The sequence below is a fragment of a genome, unplaced genomic scaffold (assembly GCF_019419815.1).
Source record: "Pyrus x bretschneideri cultivar Hongxiangsu unplaced genomic scaffold, Pyrus_bretschneideri_v1 Contig14, whole genome shotgun sequence".
NCBI classification, from domain to species: domain Eukaryota; kingdom Viridiplantae; phylum Streptophyta; class Magnoliopsida; order Rosales; family Rosaceae; genus Pyrus; species Pyrus x bretschneideri.
In genome coordinates, this window is record NW_025999435.1 from 4,220,936 (window position 1) to 4,242,562 (window position 21,627).

Below are 21,627 nucleotides of genomic sequence, written 5' to 3' on the forward strand. Positions count from 1 at the left end.
GCCTTTCTTGAATGCCTAATCTTAAAATTGATCATTCGGCCTCTCGACTTCAGCTAGTTCAGTTCGAAATTGTTTTATGTAACTTCTCATGCTTTCGTCCCCAGTCTACTCTATGTTGAACAGAGCATCATGTCGCTTATGAAGATCGTGACAAAAGTTATGCATACCATCTCATGGCACTCCCCTTGAGATAAGAAGGGAACATCTTGAACATGCATGAGGTTCAAAAAAATACCAGCTTTTCCGTTAGCCATCATCGCCTCCATAGTAGTGACACTAATAATAACGACATACTCAATATTAAGGTAATGTTAGGGAGGCCAACTATTTTGATTAAATTTTTTAAACCATATGACATGATTGTTGATGATTAAATTATTACTTGAGTGTTGATCAACATGCTTATTTCCTATTGGTGACACATCACATGGTTTCAAATTTGGTCTAAACAATTTATCTACGTAACATTACTCTTAACTCATGTTAACACTAAAAAATTGCTAGTTAACAAACTTAAAACAACAGCAATCGGTGGGCTTGAATTGAAACTAAAATGAAATGGACTTAGGACTTAAGTGGTTCGCCACTCAAAACTGGGCTACATCCACGGTGTTACTCGAAGGCTTACAAAAAGTGTCCGGCTAAAGGCTATATTTTTCTCTCTTTAGTCGTTCGACCATCTTACAAAAGGTTCCCTCCCCTTTATATAGGCTATCCATAAACCCAAAAGTATCTCTCTCACCTTGCTAGCATTTGATGCACCACTTGCATTGTCTAACATACTAACAACTTTTTTAAGTATCAGTTGACATTGTGCGGTGAAGTGACGTTTGCTCAGTCGGGATTGCACTTTTGTCTAGATCGATATGTGTGAAACAACTTTCTCGGTCTTGATTAGTCAACAATGCCATTCTGAGCAATGGTCCGACCATCTTTATGTCTCGTCCAAAACTTCTGCTTTTGATTGGTGATTGGCACATCACTTGATTGGTGTTTGAGTAGGCATACTCCTAAAGCCTTGTGCCACAAAGTTGTCAATCTTCCCTCGTGTCCTTGGCGGTCGGAGAGTACTTTATGTTGCTCAATCGAACTAGGCTAGTGAGCAGTCAACTCTAGCACTCTGGCATATCCTCTTTTAACTATCTGGGGCATAGGGCTTCTCATTCTTCTATGGGCTTTGACCTTAATTGGGCTTTTGTGGTCTCTTTCTTGGCTTGCACTATTTTGTGGGATGAAAAGGACCCTAGAATAACACCAAAATCATTTAGTAAAACCTAGGGCAAAAGAATTAATAGGCAAAATACAATATACGCTCAATTGTAGCGAGGGTCCCTGAATGCTACCCCTAGTTTAATTTTAGTCCCTAAACGCTTATAGTAGTTTATTTAGTTCTCGAACTTAATAATGTGTTGTACACTAGCCCTTTTCACTAACACTATCTTTTTTTTTTGTTAATTGAGGGGTATATTTGGAACTTCATCCCATATCATTAAAAAATAAATTAAAAATGAGAAAAAAAAACCATGTATTTTTTTGTGTAAGAAAATTGGATACATAGGTAAATTTTCGTAGTTCAATATGTGACTTGTTAGTTTTTTAATGTCCAATGACAGTTCTATCTTCTATCGACTTTGAAATTGCATTGCCTAATATTTACAAGTTGCTAAAGTCCCTCAATTTTTTTTTTTGTACTTATAGTACAAACTTAATTTGTTTTAAGTTTTAGATATTTATTTATAAATTTTTATTTGTTTTTTAACCCTTTCTATTTTTTTTTTAAATTTTAAGTTAAAGTTCATAATATACCCGTAGATTTAACTGGAAACAAAAAAACAACGTTAGTAAAAATGACCAATATTACAACACATTATTAAGTTTGAAGAGTACAAAAACTAGTATAAGAGCTCAGTAACTAAATTAAACTTAGAGTAAAATTCATAATTCATTACTACAATTAAGCGTAAAAATAATAATAATAATAAATGTGTATATATATATATATAGCCAAAATACTCAATCATTCAATCTTGTACCCGAAAAAAAAAAAAAAAAAAAAAAGGGGTCATTCAACCATGGTTAGAGGAATGACGTCAAGTTGGGGTTAAATCAACCACTTTTTTCTCCGTCTGCCCGGTTGTATATTAGCTGTCAAATAAACCTCAAAATTTTGAAATAACAAAAGTACGTTTTGTTTTAATTTCCAAAAACAACTTTATATTAAAAAATGATTACTTTATAAAATCACTTTCGAAGCCCTTGTCTCTTCTCTCCCTCCCCCACCCCCACCCCAGTTTTCACTCTCACCTTCTCTGCACTCCTCTCTTCTTCCTCTCTCTCTCCTCTCTCCTCTCCTCTCTCTCTCTCTCTCTCTCTCCCTCTCTCTCTCTCTCTGCGTACTGACACTTGAGACAAATTGATCTTTTTGGGTCTGAATTTCAGTAATTTCAGACAAGTCCCATGTTTGCGAATTGAGATAATTCACTGAAATTTGAGCTTTCTGATAACTTTTGTGGTTTCGCAGTAACTGGGTTACCGAGTTTTTCTGTAGATTTTAAGAGTTGTTTTGGTGAATTTGGAGACACTGTCTTGAGCTTCACAGTATGATCGTTAGCTCTTTCTGCAATGCAGGCGCCACGTTCTCGGTCAGTTCATCAAAACTTCACTTCAGTTGCCTTTTCTTTTTTCTTTTTTCTTTTTTTTTCAACTTTTGCATGTATAATTTGTGTTCTCTATCGAAAAGTATGAATTCAAGTATTGTGTTCTCTAATCCACCGGAAAATTTGGAGTCAGATGTTTCATCATAATTTTTGGGAAGTTTTAATGAAATACTCTAATGCTGTTTACTTTTAACGAAAAATTATATTTTAATATTTTTTCGATACTATTTACTACACTTTTATTTTTTTTTTTCATTAAAATTATTATTTTTTGGGATTTTTAGGTAGTTTTTCTTAATTTTTCTTGTTTTTGGTAATTAGAGAGAGATTGAGCATCTCTTAGTGTTTTTATTTTGTATTTTAGTCTAAAGTTAAATTTGACTACGTCGACATTGGAGATATGATATCATATTTGAAGGGTCGCCTATAATGCTTATATGTATTTAATACTAGTATAATAATCATTCAATGTGTTTATGTGAATATATATAATTAGAAAATTGAATATGAATGATGAATGATGATTGTCTTAAATACAGATGAGTATTGTACTTTTGAGTGGTACTTAGACCTGGTTTGGTACTGAGGTGATTCCAAAAAAAACCTGGTTATAAACAAAAGTTGACAGTTTTTTATATTTGGTAAACATTTAGTTTCAGTTTTTTTCACAATTTTGCGTGAAAAAAAATCAAAAACAAGAAGTTTGCAAAATCCAACTTTGAAAAATCGATTTTTTTTCACGTCTTTTTTTACATAAAAGTTTATCAAACCTATACTATTACTTTTTTTTTCTTCACACGGCACTTTACAAAAAAAGTTTACCAAATACTCTGCTGCTTTATTTCATAGCTGCTTATTTTCACAGCACATCAGAAACAACTTTTTTTCCATAAACATTAATACCAAACCAACCCTTGGTTGAGTCGAAGATAGCTTTATTTATATATGTATGTGTATATGGCCTCGTTTGATATAACATTTAAAAGGGCTGAAAGTCATTTTAGTTGGAAATGTTTTTGGAACTAATTTTTATTAAAAGTATAAGTAAATTTTAAAAAAATACTTGAAGTGCAAGTACCTTTTGCATAAAACATTTCAAGTATTTTTAGAATCCAAATATATTTTTACTAAAAACGATTTCAGTCAATTTTAAAACAGTTTCAAACAAAGTCCAATGATATTAAATGAAGTGGGATGATTGTGTACGCCAATCATGCATTTAGGTTTAGGTTCACGAACATGGTTCATTTCATTAGTTGATATTTATATTTTTTCTTCTGTTTGGGCCCACTAAACGTCAATTTAAATAGTAATTTCAACATTTTCCGCTTACATTCAGAAGGAAGCAGAAGCTTATCCTATAATTCTCATCTTGTGCTTTTTTAAATGCATCGTGTGCTAAAAATAAAATTGCATTCAACTTTAACCCTCTGATCTGAATTTGACTTATTATTTAGTTATTTATGTAGTTAATGAAATCACGGATTCTACAGGACTTTGAGTTTTGATTTTTAAAATATTATTACGTTATTGATTAGTTTAGTGTGAGTAGGTGATTGTGCTTATATATTCGTTGTACGATGGAGCTCTTGTCTCTTTGTTCCTTTGATTTCATTTCTTTATAAACTCAATTATATATGGTGTATAAAATATTGTATTACTTTTTGTGTGTCGGATTGGAGAAATTTTTGAGTGTATTTGGAACACAGCTCGGTACACCAATTATCATAACACAATCGGTTGAAATTGTTTTTTTTCAAGTTTCCAACCAATTATATAAATAAACTTGAGTGTACCAGGAGTCCGGCCGTATTATTGGCACACTGAAAAATTTCTCGTCGAATTGAGGATAACTCATAAACGCTTGACTAATGTCTTGTTTATGATATCTGCGCATGCTGTCGGTGTATAGTTTATATAAAACTTGAGTATTTTAAGGTACATTAGCAGAGAATGGAACTGAGCATGTCTCGTAGACCAAATTAGCCTTTTGTTGCCTCAATGGTTCGTTTTTCAAACTCTACTGGTCGGACAGTCAACTGTAATCGTCTTTAACATTTGCCACACGTACGGATGCATTCCTGCATTTGCAAATTTTTCTTTTCCTGTGTTCTTCTTCAAGACTTGCATGGAACCACCATCCTAGAAACGACGAAGGTTCATGTATTTGTTTCGAGACAACAAAAGAAAATAGAAAGGTTTTCTGTGGTTAGGGGGTCAGTAGCTGTTAGCTCATTTCGCACCTAATTTATTCGTTTTGTTTCCTAGTGCCATGGAAGTAGTAGGCCGTCTGTAGTGAGTATTATGAATTCCTGTTATGTAAAAGTCGAGGTTAGCGTTTGATTATCGTGTGTTTCATTTCGTCATTCTTCTACTTCTGCACGTAGTGATTTTTCTTTCGAATGATAAACTAGGGAGAAGAAGGGATAGATGTAAGAAAGATGACAGAACACAAACGAAGCCCCTGCGCCGTTGACCAAAGCAGTATTACTTCTCTTCCGTCTAAACGACATAAGACTGATTTATCCTTCTCCACAAAGGTACTTTCCTTTCGTTCTCTCCTTTGAATTTTTACATTCTTGGGGACCTCATATATTTGTGTGCTCGCCTGCTGGTGTGTGTGTGTTTGATGGTATACTTCTCTTAATTCGAAATTACAGTATACTGATTTATCCATCTGTGTAATGGTTTCTTCCCCTCCAATTTTCTCTTCTTGGTGTCGACTTCTACTTGGTGTTGGGAAATTTATGATGTGTAAAACATTGTTCTACATTAGTGTGACTTGATCTAGTTTCCGTTTCTGTGCACTTGTGTTAATTGAGTATTTGGGAGCAAAATCGGACTCACACAATCATGTGCTTAAGCCTTAAAATTTGAAGCATTCACCTTAGATGTGTAAGAATTGTTTTCTAATATCTATAATTATGCTTTCAAGTGACCATCGTTACAAATTCCAAGTATATACTGTATCTATTAACCACCTTGATGTAAAACTGTACGATGCTTAAAAATGGTGCGTTTTGTAAGTGCAAGAATGCAGAAAAGAGATCAAACCCTCAGCAACTGTAGTGAGAAATTTTGAAGTGACTAGGTGAAGGCATATTTCAAATGCTCGTCTAAAATGCACTCTGATGTTATTAGTTTCACATGGCAGCGGTTTTATTTGCTAATTCTACTAGGGCTTTCAATCCGATCTCTCTTAAATTTTTCCTTCTTGCTAGAGATATCTATTGTGTGCTACTTATATTTTATCACTTCAATTTCTCTTGTTCTACTTTTAGGAGAGGAAAGAGAAGCTTGGTGAACGGATTGTAGCTCTGCAGCAGCTTGTTTCACCATTTGGAAAGGTGCACACAACAAGTTTGTTTAATTAAATTCGAAGCTTTTGAAGCATATGATTTAGAACGTTGGCATTGCAACATTAGTTGTTCCCTATCAACTTATCTCATGGAATTTGTGTCATTCCGAGTTCTTGGGTCCATCCATCGTACACCTCAGCTTATGTTATGCTTATTTTGTTTCCAATACTACAATTGTTTGTATGTCCTGTGTGTCTAATGTCCAAGTATTTTACTGCAGACAGATACAGCTTCTGTCCTTCTGGAGGCAATGGAGTACATACGCTTTCTTCATGAACAAGTTAAGGTTAGCCTTTCCGACTTATAAGTGAATGCCTACCGTAGTGGTAATCGATAATCCCCTTTTTGGTTATCAAGAAAGTCTTTCTTGCACATCATCAGAGATTGCCATTTTACAGATGGGATACTTCCTTTTAGATTTTAATAGATTGCCTGAGATTGAAAATAAGAAGTATCGAGTCTTTGTCGATATTTGACTTTTATGTTGGTTGGTGGATTTAGGTGTTGAGCGCTCCATACCTCCAAAGCACACCAACAGCTAACACTCAGGTGAGCTTGAGCTGGATTTAGAAATATAGTAAGAATGATATGTCAAAGTTTGTTTGGAGAACCCATGAATTACATTAATGAAGATACCGCAAATCAAGGTATTGCAGAAAAACGCAATGCAGTGCGACATAATGTTGATGGTTAATATACATATTGATGTATTGTTTAATATATCAGGAACTAAAGCCATACAGCTTGAGAAGCAGAGGTCTTTCTCTTGTTCCTGTCTCCTCTACCATTGGCATTGCTCAAAGTAATGGCGCAGATATCTGGGCGCCCATTAAGACGACTTCCCCCAAGTTTGAGAACGACATCTCACATTTCCATTGATACGAATCAATGCTCCGGCTACCAGGAGTCTTGAAGTAACTGGATTGCAGAGCACAACAAAGTCCGTTGAGGCAGATTCGGATTTGTAACTGAATTCTTAGCATGACGGCGTTCAATGTATTTATGTTATTGAATGTAGTCCTTGCCTGAACTCCATCTAGCGCAGTCAGCCCCCCCAACCATTCTGGTTTTCTGTAACTGGTGGTGGGTTATATAATGTAGTCCTGCCTGAACTCCTTCTAGTACGCTACTTGTATTGTATACTACAAAAATGTATATTTATAGACTTGTGATGTATAATGTTTCTGACTGGGAATTAATGAAATATATGGTGGGGAGTATTATGGTCTTAGAAATTGATATGGTTCTTCAAAATTGCTTTTTAATGGTCTCTAAGATCTGATCTGAGGCAAATATTTCCTCTCGATTGATTCAGTTTGTTATGTTGGTGTTAGTATTAAGTTACTAAGGGCCTGTCCGATAACGTTTTGCAAAACTATTTCTGAATAACTATTTTGTAAAATGGAAACAATAAATAGAATTTTACATTTTTATGTTTTAAGAATGCGTCATGAAATTGAATCCGACAATGATTTTTTTGAACGAAAACATTGGAAACACGTCTGATACTAATATTTAAAATGTCAATGTATATATGCATAAATTTGTGTTTGAAAGTAATGGTGACGGTGGTGGTAGACGAGAGGTTGGTACCAATGGTGGTTGTAGTGGTGGTAGTAGCGCAGGTAATGTGGTGGAAATGGTGGAGGTGGTGGTGGCCATGGTGAGGGTAATGGGGTAGAGAATGTGGTGATGGTGGTGCGAGGTGGTGGCCACCGTTGAGACAGTGAAGGTGATGATGGGCATGGTAGGAGGGGAGATGTCGGTGGATGGTATGATCATGGTGGTTATGGTGAGACATTGTCGATTGTGAGACGGTAGAAGTAGTGGTAGCCATGGAGGCAAGGGGTGGTGGCGGTGGTCATGGTGAGACAATGGCAGTGGTGTCTATTGTGGCAAGGGTGATGGCAATGGAGGATAAGGTGGTGGCGGCCATGGTGATGGGAGGTGGTGGTGTCAAACATGGAGGCGGTAGTGGTGATGACGGTGAGATGATGGAGAATATTATAGTGCTGATGATGGTGACGATCTGGTGGCATACATATTTTTATTTTCTATTAATGTTCTATAGAAATTAGGTTAAATGTTGTTTTTTGCGTGTTTCACTTTCTGAGTTTATTTTCAAAAAACAATCTATCGAACACATTTTTTTACCCATTTTTGTATTTGTAAAACAAAAAATTGTCATGCAGAACGTCAGAAACGTGCCAAACTATAAGTAAGATATGTTTGGTTGCACCCAATTCACGTTTCTTTGGACACCCACTTTAGAATTCTCTAGACGCCCTAAATAACATGCAACTCTTATAAGACCGACGATCAACAACCAGCCAACACCAACAGGAGTGTAGAGTATAGTAGGCCGATGGACACTTTATTTTCGAAAACAGGTTAATACAACACTTTCTTCTTCCTAAGACTAATGTCTACTGTATTTTCACTTTGTGCTTCATTCTTGAACTCAAAACTCGTGGATTAGTGGTCCCTGAACTTATGAAAATGTGGAATACTGGTCCTATTGGGTAATTCTGGCTTACTCCTAAAACCTAACGTTAAAACCTGGAATAAATGCGCAAGATGAAAATTTCCAAACATTCGTATTTGTCGTCAAAATGGTTACCCGTATTGCCTCTAAATCAAACTAGGTTTCAACAGAGTTCATCTCAGGTTTATTCAAGTTCCATGTGGGACCCACACGCACACCGAAAATAAAAAACGACAGAATATTCAATTTTTCAGTATCACGGTTTAATATTCTAAAAAGAGGATACAAAAAATACATGGTTGTTAAGATACAGATTGAGGCAGTGACCGACGATAATAACAAGTATTCAGATTGCAGAAGCAGGCTTTACCTTCCCTTGCAGAAACTGCAAGATATGTTCACGCTTCCAATTGTCGATTCTGTGATAGAGAAAAAAAAATTGTCATAAGTTCGTAGAAACGCGGTTTTTCCCTTAAGGAATACAAATGGAGAAAAAATTTCTAAGCAAGAGATTATAGGTGTGCATGGACAGGTGTAGGCAACATTCATTATTTAGGATAAATGTGATATCATGACGAAAAAAACAACAGCATGTATATCAAATGGCCGTCCATACTTTGAGAAACCTTGTGAAAGAAAATTTGAGGGATGTGTCCACTGTTTCTACTGTGAATGACAAAAGGATGCTCACCTTATTGTTTCCTTATGTTCGCCTGCATCATCTAGCAGGATCAACTTTGGTGGAGAATTGAAAATGTATTGAACTTTGACCGAAGAGAACCGATCCTTCTCTTCTTCAATAAAGCCAACAATTTCTGGATAGAAAACCAGTTTCCTCATGCAGACTTCCAGTATGGCACCAGAATATGTGATCTGTAGTTATAAACTGTCATATTAAGCATTTCCTTATCTATTAAATAAATGTTAAGACTTAAGAGAAGAAGCCTCCGAAGGAAACTTGCAATTTGCAGAATTGGGTATCGTGTACTGATGGATAACATTTTTATAGCATACCCTTAGAATAAAAAATCTCAAAACATCTAAAGTTGCCCTAACATGTCTTGACATTAAACTAGCAAGTCTCATGCAACCAAAACAGGTGAAAATCAACAATCCCTAAAAATAGTAGGGGAGCTTCCAAGCCTTCCATCCTACACCTGTTTTTTCCTTTGAAAGGAAAACTCAAATTTATTTAGTTGTTGTACTAGCACAAGAAGTTTGACTGTTGGAATTTGCATGTGGTCCAGTATCCTAGTGGATAGGGTGTTGGGTTTCTACTTTCTACCCATGTGTCTCAGGTTCGAAACTCCCCCTCCCCTAAATTAATGTAATAGTTTCAAACCCTCTCCCCTCCTCCCTTAATAATAGTAAAATATTTTTAAAAAAAAAGGAAAAAAAAGTTGACTGTTGGAATTTATCAAACAAATTATACAGGAATGGTGCAGATCAGAGATGGGATACCTCATACCTGAACTAGTTATCATTCGCATACCTGATAAAGTATGTAAACATGCCCTAAGCATCATTAAGTTGTTGCAAGTAATTAGATTGTGCAATAGATAGGTTCTTACAAGCTGTTTGACTGTTACTAATGACATTTGGGAATCTGTCTAGTGGTTATTAATGTTCTATGCAAAGGGTTATAGGGTTTGGCTATATAATGCTCTATCTAGGGACTACTTACTCTAGATTAATTTTATGTCAGAGTTTTCAATTTCTAAACTATCCTACAAGATTTCCCCTTGGAAATCTATGCTCCAACGGTGATTGGAGTAATTCCATTGAGACCCCCCTTAGGCGAACGTTACTTAGGTAACCGCCATCTGCCCAACAAAATGGGAGGGAAAAATAAAGTGAGGGTGGAAGACCAAACTCCTCATCATCCAAGAACGTTTCACTGGAACACTATGGTTATCCACAGCCCAGCCACAACCCAAAGAACTGAAAACAGTATGGGCTGGTTTGGTATTGCTGTGTTTTGAAAAAAAATTGTTTCTGCTGTGCTGTGAAAATAAGTAGCTGTGAAATAAATCAGCAGAGTGTTTGATAAACTTTTTTGTAAAAGTGCTTTTGAAAAAAAAAAAAAAAAAACAGTATTATAGTGTTTGGTAAACTTTTATGTAAAACAGATGTGAAAAAAAAGCCGGTTTTTCAAAGCTGGGTTTTGCAACTTCTTGTTTTTGACCTTTTTTCACCCAAAACTGTGAAAAAAAGCTGAAGCTGAATGTTTACCAAACACAAAAACAGCTCCCAGCTTTTTTTGATACCAGTTTTTTTTAGAATCACCTCAATACCAAACCAGGCCCATAAATCTCATGAAGCTCCCATCTAAAAGTAAGTGAATGCACATAAAAGTTTCTAAATGCTAACTTAAGCATCAAATACTCTTTGGCTGACACCACACCAGTGCCCCGTTCATCTTTATTTTTTTATCTTGATTTAGGTTGCTCAAGTCATTCAATCAACTCAGTGGAAATTTGTTGCCAAAAAACTTTTAAGGACTTGTTATTGGGACTCCAAAATAGTCATCCACTCATCTCTTATCTATTTATTTATTTATTGTCACTAGTCAGGAGTGCAGGATGACTTTTTTGGAGTGCCAATAAAAGCCTTAATGTAATAATGTAATACATAAATTACTAATTTTTCCCTACACCAGTGGTTAGAGTTATTTTGGAAAAACAAAGAAAAATAAATTTTAGACCGAACAGGATATCGGCAGATTAAAATATAATTTCAACTTCCAGCAATCATCATGTGTATAACTTTACTTACCTTTGTTGTGGAATCATCGGAATCCTCGGTGCAACATTTCATACAGTCAGATACCAATTCTGCAGTCAAAACTAGGACTTCAGTAAGCATTTTGCATCTTTTTTGATAAAGAAACGATAATATTTAAAAAGGGAAGAAGCAAAAACAACAGAAAGAGTGGTCAATCAAACCACCCCAAACAGAAACTGGAAAGAGAAAGAGACAACTTCACAGAGCAGAAGAGCACCCAAACACAAAATCACAAACTAAAAGGAAGCTGCCTTCCAATCTACCCAAATTAAGGAGAGGGTAATTCCCCTGAACTCATAAGAAATAGAAATCCGCAGGGCTCACAAAAACCTCCGCAAAACCAGCTCCTGCATAATCTTCAAAAACCCTTCTATTTATCTCCATCCAAACCACCCAAAACTCAGCGAAAATCATCCAACCCAACATCACCTTCACTTTATCACCTTCCAAACCGAAGGAGAGCTTCACTAAGCAGTGAGAGGTAGTCCTCCCTTGGAATTACAGTAAACCCATCTCCCTAACCAGCTTCGACCACAAACCCAATGTCATCGGACAATGAAGAGAGATTGAACAACGGATTTCAAATCTAACTTAAACAACATACACCAATAAGGTGACAAGCAGTTAGGGGGAGGGGGGGGGGTGAGTTCTATGAACCATGTCACAAGTGTTAACTTTGACATGGGCAATTATCCAACATCTTTACTTTAGATGGAGCTCTGGGTTCCCATATCGTCCAACAGGAAAGAGAGAGTTTCATTGTCATGATTAGCAACTGAAACAATAGTAAGATTTGTATGAATACCTTCCATTGGGTCTAATTTCCTTGAATCCATCATAAAAGGGCGGAAAATGATATTTTCCAGCAATCTCAAAAGGGAAGAAGATTCTTCCACTTCCCTTTCGATTTCTCCTTAAGCAAAATTCCAGTTCATCCATCCACTGGAAGAATACACAACACTAGAAATGGCCATATTACAATAAGCGATATACTGTAGAGCTTGGAAACTGAGATTTCAAAGAAGAATTTCCCAACCACTCATATTACCAAAACTTGTTCCTATCAACGTTTTTGCACAACAAAATGGCATTTTGTAATGAAGAGTCACACGAGATCTCTCCTTCCAAGGGCTCCGACAAGTTCCATTCATGACACGTTGGAATCCCATCCATTAGACAAAATTCCATACTTGCTTTTGATCACAGAATGCCACAGAATCCTAATTTAAGGAGAACAAGCTCCATTTTTGCTTCAGTATACTTAACTATGCTGGAAGTAAGACAAACCACATCTTACAGTTACAGTCAAATAACTATGCTGGAAGTAAGACAAATCACATCTTACAGTTACAGTCAAAATGTCGAGCAATCAGAAACCGTTCCCACATTTTAGGGTTCTCCAATTCCAATCCCTGACGATTAAAAGATCCCTTACATTCACCTTATATTTAGCCTACAGGTCTTCCATCTTTTCGGCCATGTGATGAAGAAAACACTACTTCGATTCTATCAAATCTCCAAAAAATGCAAGTGATAGTAATGTCTTATAATGCAAACAGCATTGGGAAAGGCCACTGATTACATCATCTAACCACTGATTTCCATGATTAAAAGCTATGCGGTTGTATTTACATTATTTGGTACGGAATATCGATGGAATTGAAGACTCAAACATTTGCAGTTGCTCCTAATTTCTATGTCCTGAATTGCTACAAACGATAACTGCCAATGCCAAAGTTGCCAACGTAAAGAAATGGAGAATCCTCCTCTTCGGATCTCAAATTCCTTCCCATAAAGTCAATAACTGCCAATGCTAAAACTCTCAGACTTTGTTCTATGATTGCACCAATCAATGTTAACTAACCTAAACACCTCCTAAACACTCACTCTTGAATTAAAACACTTCAAACCCCATCAACAACAACAGCAATTCGCACAACAAAAAATACGCCAAAAGGAAATTGGGGGAATTTGAAAGATAGCTATAGAAATTAATAACAACAACAACAAAGCTTTTTCCACTAAATGGAGTCGGTTATATGAATCCTAAAACGTACTTGGTTCTGTGTGATGTCTTTCGTTAGATCCAAGCTATAGAAATTAATACTGCAAAAAAGAAAAAAAAAAAAAAAAAAAAAAAGGAAGGAGATTGGATTGGATGGGTAACCTTGATCTTTAACATACTCAGCCAAACTGTTACAATCAGAGCACAAAGCGAGACCTGTGAAGCCAAGATTCTCGCATTCCCTTGTGCTCAGCTGCTCCTTCGATGAACCGGAAGCTACTGCCACCGCGAGCACCACCAACATAGCCGCCACCAACGCTCCCATCTCTCTTCCTTCCGAGCTCACGAGTTTCAGTCTCTCCTCCCAAGACTCGAAACAAAAACAAAACGCTGGTCTTGCTCGTGGTCTGGGCCTTCTATTTGTTTCGGGCTTTAGGCACCACTAGGGAAATTTAAATTTTTTTGGTTTTGTATTTCTTTTAATTCTTAAAAAAAAAAAAAAAAAAAATTTCAGATTGAAGAAACCCATGAAGAAAAACATTTTTGACATCCAGCTGACCTAACGGCCATTTCCGAAAAATAGCTAAATTAAGAATAGTGCGAATGGTAACAGCTTTAATCACGAGACTAAATGTTCCATCTCATTCCATCCCCGTTTCGTTCCGTCTATGTACCAAACACTATCTAAAACAACAATGTAACACAACACTCGAGAGAAGCCAATTTACAGTCGCTCACACCATAACATGGCAAGTACTCCTTTCTAGAGACCATTTCAAACATAAGTCATTTCTTCGGCTTAAGTTGAATCAAGTGGGTTAAAAGTTATTAAGTAGGATCAACAGTCAACAGACCTAAATTGATAAGTCTATGAGATTAAACCTGATAATTAGTTACATAATTGGTCTTATATCTAATTATCTCTATGTTTTATGCATTCATGGATGTTTTCATTGTTTGTTCAAAAAAAAAAAAAAAAAGTTGAATCAAGTGGGTTTGGGCCCAAGGGGCGTAATGAATTTCGAAATCTCTTTTTTTAGGCCCACTTGTTATTTTCAAGCATCTCTGAGATTATGAATAATTAACCTAAATTCATTTAGTTAATTATTCCATCTCCTTATTAATCATAATTAATTAGTTCAACACGCCTTAGTAATCTTAGCTCCCGAATAAGGTGTGCGATCCATTAGGTATTACCGGCGAGGTAATAAGAGCGATTAATCTCCAATAATCCGTCTAGCAAACTTAAATTCCTTTTAGTTTTACCCTCATTGTGAAACAGATTACCCATTTCACGGGTCTTACTAACCATGAGTAACACCGAACAAACTGTACGTTATGGTGTGCAAGTCAATATGAAATAAATGACATAGAGAACCTATATAGTTTGGAATCACAGTACAAGATACTACAATACTTTCAATTACATTTACAGTCGATGATTAATGTCAAACCCTTTTTGGTGTTGAACATAACACCAATGTAAACTATTTTGCTCGTATGATCCAATTTAAGGCTATGAGTTTTTGTATATGCAAACATAAGTGTGCATTGATCTTTTTGGAATTATCAATATCAACTCAATAGTTCCAACATTCGGGAATAGTTTTAGGATAAACACATGAGAGAATGGTCTTACTAACTAAACTCATTAAGTTACTTGCTTCTTATGTACGGACTATCGTTGAAGTTATCAATATACAATCTCATTGAAGTTATCCATGGACTTACCCAAAAGATTTTATTTGGTTTAGTTGATGTATGGTGATCTTGCCTGATGATTTGTTCATGAAATATCGTGGTATTGTCCGAAATAGTTTATCAACCCGTTAATTGCTTTTAGGACATACCTCTAACAACTACATATTTCCCTTAGAAATACGAATAGAAGAAGGATGAGCTAAACTTACCCTTGAAGCTATTAGAAAAACCCTTACAAATTGCTCCACCAATCTTCTTGTTCTTCAAGTCTTCTCTTTAAGTCTTCTCTTTAAACTCTCCACCTTTGGTTCTCCTTTAGTTGTCAAAGTAGACAACCTTTAGCATCACTACACCACTGAAATCTTCAGTGGTTGGATGAAACATAGAAGAGATAAATAGACTAATGAGTATCACTTAGTAGATTTGTGATTTATGCTTTAGCAGTCCCACAAATATTGAATGACACTTAGCCATATGCAATGACTAATCAAGCTAGTAAAGGATATATTGCAGAACCTATTCAGCTAAAACTAAAATGCAATACAATACTTCACCTATTAATGACTCCTAATTACATTATTATGGTCATATTGTTTATCAAACCACGAATGATGAATACAAATAAAATCTTAAAAGCAAAAGCAATTTAAAGTGAGTTTGGGTTTCTGGTTTTCAGTTTTCATTTTATTTACCCTTCTTTCTGCGTGTGTGTATTTATATATATTTCTACCATAGCTCTCTCGCCATCCTTCCTACCTTCTCTCGTACCCTATCATATATTATCCAACTAGTGCAAAATAAGCTCTCATCATGCTCATAACATATGATATGACGTGAGGAGAGATTTTTCTGTGTAATCAGAATACGAGAGAACACTACATGTCATAATATAAGTGAATGAACATTGAAAATATATATATATATATATATATATTCTAAAGCTTTGTCATCCACTTATATTGTAACACGCGGTATAGCAGTTTGTATTTTAGATAGAACAATGTTTGGTTATTTAAGGATGAGTAGGAGCTTCTACTCAAAATTCTTCGTGTTCCAATTATAGAGTTTTGTGTTTATGATCAAAACCGTTTATATTATGAATCACTTTGTAAGAATTATTTGTAAAAAAAATGAATTAAAATTAAAATCGTTTAGTCTATTTATTGTAGCAAATACATAGACAGTCCGTAATACTTTTGTCAATTTCGTTCATCTATTTTTATACAATTCGATAACTAAACGACCTTAGTTTTAATTGATTTCTTGCTTAGGCAATGTTATAGAGTGATTTATAATATGAACGGCTCCGATTATAAACACAAAATTCTAATAAATCGGCAATGAATTATTTTGTCACATCCCGGCCCGGGCGGGACGACTTCCCGGGCCCGCTCCACCACCGTAGCACAATATTGTCCTCTTTGGGCCCCGACCACGCTCTCACGGTTTTGTTTTTGGGAACTCACACGAGAACTTCCCGATGGGTCACCCATCCTGGGAATGCTCTCGCGCGCTACTCGCTTGACTTTGGAGTTCCCACGAAACCCGAAGCCAGTGAGCTCCCAAAAGGCCTCGTGCTAGGTAGGAATGAGAATATACATTTAAGGATCGCTCCCCTGGGCGATGTGGGATGTCACAATCCACCCCCCTTAAGGGCCCGACGTCCTCGTCGGCACACTCGCGACCAGGGTTAGGCTCTGATACCAAATTGTCACATCCCGACCCGGGACGGATCACTTCCCGAGCCCGCACCACTATCGTAGCACGATATTGTCCGCTTTGGGCTTACCATTCCCTCACGGTTTTGTTTTTGGGAACTCACGAGCAACTTCCCAGTGAGCTCCCACGAAATTGTCCCACGGTTTTGTTCTCGCGCGCTACTCGCTTGACTTCGGAGTTCCCACGAAACCCGAAGCCAGTGAGCTCCCAAAAGGCCTCGTGCTAGGTAGGGATGAGAATATACATTTAAGGATCGCTCCCCTGGGCAATGTGGGATGTCACAATCCACCCCCCTTAAGGGCCCGACGTCCTCGTCGGCACACTCGCGACCAAGGTTAGGCTCTGATACCAAATTGTCACATCCCGGCTCGGGGCGGATCACTTCCCGGGCCCACTCCACTATCGTAGCACGATATTGTCCGTTTTGGGCTTACCATTCCCTCACGGTTTTGTTTTTGGGAACTCACGAGCAACTTCCCAGTGGGTCACCCATCATGGGATTGCTCTAGCCTCATTCTCGCTTAACTTCGGAGTTCCCACGGAACCCGAAGCCAGTGAGCTCCCAAAAGACCTCGTGCTAGGTAGGGATGAGAATATACATTTAAGGATCGCTCCCCTGGGCGATGTGGGATGTCACATATTTTGAGTATGAACTCCTACGTCATTTAGTACTAGAGTCTAGTGATATTCCTCTTACTTGTAAGTGAGAGGTCTTATGTTCGATTTTTGTCAAAGACGAATTTAAACCAAATTGTTGCTAGTTTTGATACTTAACTCACTCCATTTCTCAGGTAGATAATATTGTTCTTTAAAAAAAAAAAAAAAAAAAGTTTTGCTCCTTCGGACATGAAAATAGTGAAAAATCTTTTATAAAGAAATGCAAAAGGCAAATGGCAGACTTCCACGTGTTAACAAAAGCGGGAAAGCCTTAACTCTGTCCTTGGAATAAGAATAGGAAGAATTATTAGGAAATTGGAGGCCATTGTGTAATTTGCGTTTAGGTTTTTATAACGTTACGCACTCACCACTCCCTACTTGCTTTCATCGGCCGCCATCACCCACCCACCTTCTCTTCTCTTCTCTTCAGCTCCTCCCTCACTCCCACTCTCCGGTACCCCTCTCTCTCTTCGTATTCCAAATATGCATGTATGTTGTGGTAATGGTCTGTACTGTTGATATTCCAACATCAATTCCTCCTTGATATTATAAGGAAGCATTCGTAAATCGATGTTGTAAGAACAGAGCTCAGCCGGTGGCTATGGCTCCTGCCCAACCAGACATGGAGGCTGACCAGCTCCAAGACTGCAAACCATTTGTCAACCCAAAAGTTGAACTTGTTGATGATGATACAGATATCAGAAGGGCTTCCTTGCCAAACTCTGCTTTGGCATCGGAGGGAAAACACATGGCTCCAGTCGTCGACATTGATATAATTCAGTGCACAAGTAATCAGGACAGTACTCAGCCTGATCCCGATGCAACGGATGAATATTCAACCTCATTTGCCGCCACTACGTCCGACACTGACAATTTTTCTGGATTTTGTGAAGAAGGTGAAGTGCAGTCACACTCGTTTGAGGACAATGCTTTGACATCTGCTTTTGATGCATTTGCGAGTACATTTCAAACCAGGTGTGTGTGCAGCTTTTTACTTTCCCTCCTTGTAATTTATTATTTCTAGTTTATATCTAGTTACTTGATATCCGTTTGTAACTTGCATGCTACTTCATACATGATTAACTGCTACCACACTCAAGCTTTGGAATGACACGATGAAACCCTTTGTATTATGCACATCTTGATTTGAATTTTGGAACAATCTACATTCTAAACGTGAAACTTTACCACTAAAAACTTGTTAGTTTCTTCCCTTTTAAGTAACCCACAGCTGGACTTGTGGCCAGGGGAGGCTGAAATGCATGAGTCTTCCCGGCCCCCGAAGGGGATAGATAACCGTGGCTTGCCACCAGTTGTCCCCCATTTAAAAAAAAAAAAAAAAAAAAAAGTAGCTTACTAAGTAAACTTAAGATTGTCAGTGCGAGTGCGACCGCCCTGTGCATAATTTTTATGGGTGTCTTAATCATGAAATAATTTTGTCTTTCTAGATGAAACAACAATTATCCAGTCTAAGGTTGTTTTTCCATCCAAAAACACTGGGCAAACATTCTCCGTCTCTCCAATTTTACAAGTATGTAAACATAGACATGGGTTTTTGATACTTCAGTGTCATCTTTTCGGCATGTACTTCTGGGAGATAGTATAACCCCTCACGTGAATATCCCAACTGCCTTTGTTTCTAATTCAGGAAGAAGAAGTTGACAAATCACTGGAGGAGCTTTATACGTCCTGTAATGTGGCGCTGCAAATGGATGGAATTGAGAATCAAAGAAATTGAAGCACAAGCACTAAAGTATTCCAGAGACCTTCGAGTAGCATATGATAAAAAAAGACATACAGGATTCAACCAACGTACTTTGGAAGAATTTGGTTCAAAATCATTGCCATTTTGTAGTCAATTCCGCAGAAAGAAAGCTATGAAGAGGAGGAAACGCAAGAGAGTTGAAGACACAACTGATATAGCATCATACATCTCAAATCATAATGTCTTTTCCTATCTTGGTGGGAGCTTCTTCCTTATATAAAAAATACCATGATTTTGCTCATTCACTCTCCTTCATAAAATACACCTCCTGCGATGATATTTATCCTTGCATTATTATGTATTGCAGAAAATAAAAGATCCGATCCTGACGGCACGTCCGTTGCTGATGACTTTAATAATGCAGGTATAGTTCTTACCATTTGTCGTTTCTTCCTCATGTTGAGCTGTAGGACTCTTCATTCTTACCAATCTCAATAACTCAGCAACCTTTTGCATTGTGTTCTTAATTTTTTTTTTTTTCTAGTTTTTTTCTTTATTCACTAGTCCAAGCATAATTTGTTTCCTTAAGATTGACTCCGAGACTAATTTATAATTGTTGAGGGGATAGTAATCACAGAGCAGAGTGCTGATTACAATGATAAACTCAGTACTGGTGATAACTGGGCATTCTTTGAGTACCAAGATGGTGACAAGTCTTTGGAGCATGTCCTTTGGAAAATTGAGACAGTGCACTCTCGGGTTCACAAGTTAAAGTATCAAATGGATGTGGTGATGTCCAAAAATGCTGCTAGGTTTTCTTCCAGTGAAAATTTGAGCGTTCTTGTACCCTGTGATGCACAGACCAGCTCTGCACATAGTCCAGCATTGTCTCCTGGCAATGGAGAAACAAACTCTGCGGGAGCTATATATACTTCAGCTCAACATGTATCAGGCTACAATGTTGGGGATCTCGCAATGCCTGAAAGTGTAGTCTCAAGTTTTGTGGAGGGAATCACTGTTCCTGATATAATTGAAAGCACTGTGGGACTACCGTCTGCTGTTGACGTTACCTTCCATCAGCCACAGTTCGGAGACTCAAGCGAAGATGTAAGTCTTCCCTATGGAACATAACTTTCATTCCACAACTTTCTTTCAACCTACAGCCAAAAATATTTATACTATGTGATGATAGATGCATATCACATGTCAAATACGGTAAAATTGACATAGTGGATGTCATCTCTTCAACAACTACCACATGTGGACATTAATTTTGTTTTAACAAAGGGCCTAATTGGGAGTTAAAAAGTTACGCCAAACCCGAAATTTTCCCATCATATAGTTGAGATAATTAATTGATATCGATAGCAGCTCAAAGTATTTTTGTTTGTGTATTTAGTAGGTAATATAAGATACCTTTTTAGTTGCCTTTTGTTTCCCTGCATAACAGAAATGGATCATAGGGTTTTTATGTCATCTCTTACAGATTGTGGATAATGTCCTGATACATAATGAGGCAGCTGAAGCAGAGAAGCGCGCTTTCCAAATGATCAACGACCAACCTAAAGAGGAACATCAGCAACCAGAGAAAGACTTACAAGAAGCCGTTTTTCCAACTCCACAATCAGAACCTGCTCCCTCGGCAGAAGTTGCTGTTCCTCAGGAACAATCAACTCTAGAGTCATGCTTGGCTTCCGATGTAAATTTTCCTAGAAACAAGAGAAAGCGAGGGGAGCGGAAAGCAGGTTCAGTTGTTTGGAGCTAGAAATGCTCAGGCGAGCCCGATAGCCAATGAGTTTCATTTCCTTAAATTATGCTGGTTCATGGAACTTCAGAGACATTTCCTCTTCTTTTTCACATAAGTGGATACACGAGCTTGTTACAGTTATTGTGAACTAGCACTTGCTGTATATAGAGAAGTGGTTTCGGTTCCTAAGTTATGCCGTGGTTTCGGTTCCTAAGTTATGTCGCGGTTTGCGGCAAGAGCCAGTCTAGTGTACTTTGACAACTGATATGTGGAATAGTTGGTCTAATTACGTGTTCCATCAACAAAAAAAAACGTCTGAAATCTTTAGGACCCGTTTGATAACTATTAGATATCATCAATGGCTTCTCTTGCATTACCCGGCCTGAGCGGGATTGTTGCTAAATTGTTAGTGTTTTATTTTTGGAATACTTGCTAGTCAACAATAGCTTTTAGCGACAAAAATATTTGACTGTTGTAATGGCAATTGGAATGATATTAACTCCTATTTATTATCTATGTTATGCCAAATGTTCTATGGATACAAGCTTACTAATGTAAAACCCAATTTCGATTGATTCATGCGATACTTTTTTCTTTTTAGTGGTGAGATTATGTGAATAATCTACTACTGATTTTGCTTTAAAGTAAAAAAATAAAATCGTTTTCTAATTTTAGTCTACAGCAAAAAAATAAAATTAAAATAACACTAGACTGTAAGGTTAAGTGGTTAATAATTAAAATAAACTTAAATAATCATAAACAGCTACATACACTTAACATGCATTCCTCATTGATGTTTTTTTTTATG

General features: G+C 37.0%; 3 protein-coding genes across 5 annotated transcripts; 2 read left to right on the forward strand and 1 right to left on the reverse strand.

The window, feature by feature from the left end:
* The first annotated feature begins 2,272 nt into the window (after window positions 1-2,272).
* LOC103957699 (transcription factor bHLH153) lies at window positions 2,273-7,233 on the forward strand. Of its 2 annotated transcripts, XM_048579864.1 has the most exons (7): window positions 2,273-2,642; window positions 4,926-4,988; window positions 5,072-5,197; window positions 5,939-6,004; window positions 6,237-6,302; window positions 6,518-6,565; window positions 6,743-7,233. In XM_048579864.1, the coding sequence occupies exons 1-7, from the start codon at window positions 2,601-2,603 to the stop codon at window positions 6,893-6,895; spliced, it is 564 nt and encodes a 187-aa protein (XP_048435821.1). In that variant the 5' UTR covers window positions 2,273-2,600; the 3' UTR covers window positions 6,896-7,233. The 2 variants fall into 2 exon arrangements, with proteins under 2 accessions (XP_048435821.1, XP_009368164.1); XM_009369889.3 differs by lacking the exon at window positions 4,926-4,988 and having other exon boundaries at window positions 2,278-2,642.
* Window positions 7,234-8,725: 1,492 nt separating this feature from the next.
* On the reverse strand, window positions 8,726-13,675 carry LOC103957696 (selenoprotein F). Its single transcript, XM_009369886.3, has 4 exons — window positions 13,453-13,675; window positions 11,277-11,335; window positions 9,193-9,374; window positions 8,726-8,920 (listed from the first exon to the last, which is right to left on the reverse strand). The coding sequence occupies exons 1-4, from the start codon at window positions 13,613-13,615 to the stop codon at window positions 8,848-8,850; spliced, it is 477 nt and encodes a 158-aa protein (XP_009368161.1). The 5' UTR covers window positions 13,616-13,675; the 3' UTR covers window positions 8,726-8,847.
* A 3,996-nt stretch (window positions 13,676-17,671) lies between these two features.
* LOC103957697 lies at window positions 17,672-21,358 on the forward strand. 2 transcript variants are annotated; one of them, XM_048579865.1, is made up of 5 exons: window positions 17,672-18,342; window positions 19,016-19,329; window positions 19,440-19,496; window positions 19,710-20,179; window positions 20,559-21,358. In XM_048579865.1, exons 1-5 carry the CDS (start codon window positions 17,969-17,971, stop codon window positions 20,835-20,837), a joined length of 1,494 nt encoding a protein of 497 aa, XP_048435822.1. In that variant the 5' UTR covers window positions 17,672-17,968; the 3' UTR covers window positions 20,838-21,358. The 2 variants fall into 2 exon arrangements, with proteins under 2 accessions (XP_048435822.1, XP_009368163.2); XM_009369888.3 differs by having other exon boundaries at window positions 17,673-18,342; window positions 19,701-20,179.
* The last annotated feature ends 269 nt before the right edge of the window (window positions 21,359-21,627 follow it).